Source organism: Uloborus diversus, chromosome 1 (genome assembly GCF_026930045.1).
Source record: "Uloborus diversus isolate 005 chromosome 1, Udiv.v.3.1, whole genome shotgun sequence".
NCBI lineage: Eukaryota > Metazoa > Arthropoda > Arachnida > Araneae > Uloboridae > Uloborus > Uloborus diversus.
This window is the reverse complement of record NC_072731.1, coordinates 203,159,006-203,163,793: the sequence shown is the minus strand read 5'-3', so window position 1 is coordinate 203,163,793 and position 4,788 is coordinate 203,159,006. Positions and strand designations below refer to the sequence as shown.

Sequence of the window (4,788 nt, the reverse complement as noted above, 5' to 3'; positions counted from 1 at the left end):
TCCCAAAGTTTTCACAGGTTGAGAAAAGTCAAACTATAATTTAGCATTTTCTTCATCAGCCATAATACTTGTGGAGTTTGATATAATTTTATGTAATTCGAACCCTCCTCTCTTTAAAAGATTACGCAATGATATTAATGACTGTTTTGCGGCATCTACAGACGCTGCACCTGTTAAGATGTCGTCAACGTATGTGTCATTACGCAAAATATCTGAAGTGATAGGAAAATCCGATTTTTCATCATCCGCTAAAGCCTGCAACACACGGGTCGCGAGAAAAGGGGCCGAGCAAATACCGTAGGATACAGTAGTAAGCCTGTATATTTTTACAGGGGCCTGACAGCTATCTTTCCAGAGAATTCTTTGCAAATCTCTTTGCGACTCATGCACTAGTATCTGACGGTACATTTTACGAATATCCCCACAAAAGGCAATTTTATGCTTACGAAATCTTAGCACAATCGAAAACAAATCTTGCTGAATAGTTCCCCCGAATAGAAGAATGGAATTCAAAGAATATCCTGATGAGGTTTTTTCGGAAGCATTAAAGACTACCCGCAGAGGTGTAGATTTATTTTCCGGTTTAAATATTGGGTGATGTGGGATATAATATACCCTACCCGGTTTTTCATCAGCTTCGACATCCTCCACTTCTTCCATATGACCCAACGATAAATATTCAGCCAAAAAATCACGGTACAAAATTTCCATAGTATTGTTTTTATTCAATTTGGCCCAAATACTATTCAATCGTTTTTCTGCAGTAAGTTTTGAAAAACCTAATAACGATTCCGCGTTCTCTCTCATTGGATATTTTACGATATATCTACCTGTACTATCTCTAGAGTGAGTTCTAACAAAATGTTCCTCACAAAATTTTTCGTCTTCCGTTTTAGTCGGTTCAATATTATCTCCGGGAAAAGACTCCATTTCAAAGAAATTCTCCAAAGTAGTATCTAACTTAGAATTTTCCGTAAGATAACAGTTAATTAAATCTGTTTCCTGTAATGTGCTGTTAGTACACAGGTACCCGAAAACACTGTCCTGAAATATTAATTTCTTATCCTCAGAATACAGTTTTTCCGGTCGCAGAATTTCAAAAAACAAGCTACTATTTAACAACAATTTTATGTCCGTACTCTTAAAGAAATTTGGACAAGCCAACACAATGTGACTAGGAATTTGACATTCGTTTATAGAAAAAGACTTAGACGGAATTTTTGCCGCGATTTGCGGAACAAGAAAACACTCAATCTGTTTCTCAAAAGTTCTATCTGCATTGCTAATGCAGCAAATGACCTTGTACTTTATTGGTACAGAATGGTCACCAATTCCACTTAAAGACAAATTCTTGACTAGCAATTTCTTAAGTCCCAAGACATCTGCTAATTTTTCCGTCATGAGATTTATATCAGAGCATGAATCACTTAACGAAGTCACTTCCACGCGATTGTTGCCCTTTCCTAAAACAAACACATTTAATTTTGTCATTAAATTACCTATTTGTTGTGTGCGAGATACTAAAGTCGCACTTGTTTAGCTGTCAAATTTACTTTGCTGACCTACAGAAACAGTAGAACTTCCTTGCGAGGAGTCCGAAAGGTTACGTAAATTGCGACCTTCTGAGTCAGAAACGATTGCGGTATGATAAACTTCATCTAAAGAATCATGCAACAAGGTATTATGTTTGTCTTTGCAAACAGAGCACACATATTTTGATTTACAGATCCCCACATGAGCATTAAGGCAATTTTTGCAAAGTCCTTTTTGCTCTACAAATTTCAATTTTTCAGATGCACTCATGTCATGAAATCCAACGCACCAAAACAATGTGTGGTTGTTTTTACACAAAACACATACCCTCGGTTTATTATTTTTATTTTGAACTACAAACACCTTGCTTTTTTGGGACGAAGGGCCAAGGTTTTTAAGAGGTTGTTTATTTTGAGCATTTTTACTCACGGTTTCTAATATTGACACCCTAGTTTCAAAAAACTCTAGCAATTGATCGAAGCCTTCAACATCTTTACCTTTAAGAGACATTTGATACTGTTTAGAAGATTCTTTATCAACCTTTTGTAAAAATAAATGAGACAAAAGTATTTCTGATAGGTTATTTTGATCAAATTCTAGCACCTTTAAAGCGCGTAGATTTTTTTTTGAAATTATCTATTAAATTTCGTAATTCTTTTGGAGATTCATTGTTTATTTTTTCTAGGTTGAATAAATTTTGAATATGGGCATTAACAACAAGTCTTTTTTTTTCAAAACGGGAAGTTAAGGCATTCATTAAAGAATCGTAAGTGTCTTCCGAGGTTTGCAAAGATTGAGCTTGACCTTTTAACGCAGATTTAAGGGGGTCCGGGACACAAAAATCCTCAAATTTTGCAATTTTTTTTTTATAATTTGAAAAATTGCTCCGTTTTTCTCTGCTTAAGAGGACGTTTGAATCTTGTTTCTACCTTAAATAGAACGAAAGTTATAGTTATTTTTGTTGCATGCATCTAACGAATGTGTACATAACTTTAAAACTTTAAACGCGTTTTTCTCCATGATGCAATTTTTCCCGATTTCTTGCATTCAAACTCTTATAAGTCAGGAACCGATGGAGATAAAGTAATGAAACTTGGAGCATATCTCTTTCAAGCAATTTACTTTAATTTTTATTCGGCGAATTTGAAAAAAACGTTTACTGCAAAAATTATGATTTTTTTTTTTTAAAAAGTATCTTCGAATTTTTCTTCAAATATTTTTTATTTTTTATTGAATCAATATTTTTGAAATCGCCGAATAAAAATTAAAGCTTAGATATTTGTGCGTACTTTTTTGAAAAAAAATTGAAAATTGACCTACAATATTTTGAGTTATAGCAATTTAAAGCAACCCCATTTTTTTGAAAAAAACTAATTAAATTTAAATAAAAAATAATTTTTTTCTTATTTATGTTATGATTTTGCTTATTACATTAATGATGAATCAGTTCAAAAAATTTCAAAACTCTAAAGTACATAATAAAAAAAATTTCAAAATGTGTCCCGGACCCCCTTAAGGTAAAATAGCTTTTGCGTGTCATTTAATTGCTCGTTTTCATGGATTAAGGCTTTGAATTGCGTAGTGAAATTTTGAAATTCCTCATATTTGCCGGTAAAAATGGGTAAGGGAATTTCTGGCAGTTCATATTTAGTTTTAGCGATAGGTACATGCTGCGTAGCCGATACATTAGTACTAATCTGAGAATTGGCGTTTTTATGAATTTGAGAGAGGAGAGCTCGGGATCTTACCTCTGCATTCTCAATCGAAATTTCAATTTCTTCAAATGCCTGAAGGTTTTCCGTTATGTCAACGTTATCCGGTAGTCCAAGTACCTCTGTTTGAAGGGTCTTCAAATCTCTTAGAATTTCTTTTAGGGCTTCTAATTTAACTGTCAGTTGAACTTCCGTTTCTTCTTCCAACTGAACGGTATTTAGGAAATTTTCAATTCTTGTAACTCTTCCTTTGAGAATTCCTCTTTGACGGTTTATCACAGTTGGAACTCTTTCTATGACAGTTACCATATTTTCGGTATTTCTATGCGGCTAGGCGGACCACTTTGGTAAGGTTCACTGGTTGAATATAGTGGACTGTATTTTTAAAAGGGTAAATTGATAAAACGTAGGTAGAACATTTTTTATGAAGTAACTAAAACATACTGTATAAACAAATCTCGGTGTACCTGCACCGAGAGTCTTCAGGTAACGACTGCCGAAGCAGAAGGTGCGAGCCTTTTAACAACTGCGATGGCGCCACATGCATATTACTTCTAGAGTTGAGATGTAACAGATCTTGTATAACTGTTCTTATGAGGGATATTGGAGAATAACATACTTTTGCCCCGCCTGCAAGTGAGTGACACAAAGAAGGGTAATGTGTTTATGAGTTTACGCATGTATGTTCTTATGTGACGTTTTAGAGGCTAAATGCTTTGGCCAATTTTGATGATTCTTACGGCAACCGATTTGTCTTAAACTTGGGAGTGTCACTAAACACATGGAAGCAATCAAAGTTCACCATATCAACAACCAGTCGCCGTATTATCAATTCGGGATCGTGTCGCAAGATACCTGCGTGCGATACATGCAGGTAGCATTTTCGCTGTCAGATGTTTTTATATTTGAGTACAACCACTTTTTTAAAAAAAAAAATCTTGTTCAAACACCATCTCTATATTTAAAAATTAGCTGTTTGTAAAGTTCTTTTTCAATTAGTGAAAAATATTGACTCTCAAAAATATAATGTTTTGCCATAATCAAAATTGCAGTAAATATGTTGTTGATATATCGTCGCCTCAGAGCAACAGTAAGATATCTAGTTCAAGAAATAACACTAAGATATCTTACTGTTGCTCTAAAGTGACGACATACAATATACCGATAGCGTGGTCATCGCATCCAGAGACTGCAGTTTCGTCCTTGTATTTTACTCATCAGTCTGGAATAGGGAATCTCATCAAAAACAACCCTGTTGTAATAATTTCCCCGCCAAGAAAACCTTTAACTTTTCCGCACAAAAAAGAAAACCTGCATCCTCAACCCAAAAACCCTCAGCCATAAAAAGTTATGATATCGAGTTTGCCAGCCAAGTATCTGCCAAACTATCATCCTCCCTGTTCTCCTATTTCATCACACCTACTTCAGTTAGATCCTCCTCCCACCTTCAACTCCTCAGAAACATGGATATATCCTTTATCTTGTTTGGCGGGAAGCTTTTCTAGTTGAGTCTATATAAAGTCTCTGTGGTTTCACATACCTC

The 4,788-nt window shown here is 34.8% G+C and overlaps 1 protein-coding gene across 1 annotated transcript; it reads right to left on the bottom strand.

The window, feature by feature from the left end:
- Nucleotides 1-33: 33 nt before the first annotated feature.
- LOC129218214 (uncharacterized) lies at nt 34-3,554 on the bottom strand. Its single transcript, XM_054852436.1, has 3 exons — nt 3,282-3,554; nt 1,554-2,073; nt 34-1,463 (listed from the first exon to the last, which is right to left on the bottom strand). The coding sequence occupies exons 1-3, from the start codon at nt 3,552-3,554 to the stop codon at nt 34-36; spliced, it is 2,223 nt and encodes a 740-aa protein (XP_054708411.1).
- Between the last annotated feature and the right edge of the window lie 1,234 nt (nt 3,555-4,788).

Bases quoted from the DNA above. Each gene is read 5' to 3' on its own strand.
- LOC129218214 (XM_054852436.1), bottom strand. From the start codon at position 3,554: ATGGTAACTGTCATAGAAAGAGTTCCAACTGTGATAAACCGTCAAAGA. The intron at 2,074-3,281 runs GTAAGATCCCGA...TTTTTACAAAAG, and splicing joins TTTCGATTGAGAATGCAGAG to GTTGATAAAGAATCTTCTAA. The intron at 1,464-1,553 runs GTAAATTTGACA...TGTTTGTTTTAG, and splicing joins TGTTTCTGTAGGTCAGCAAA to GAAAGGGCAACAATCGCGTG.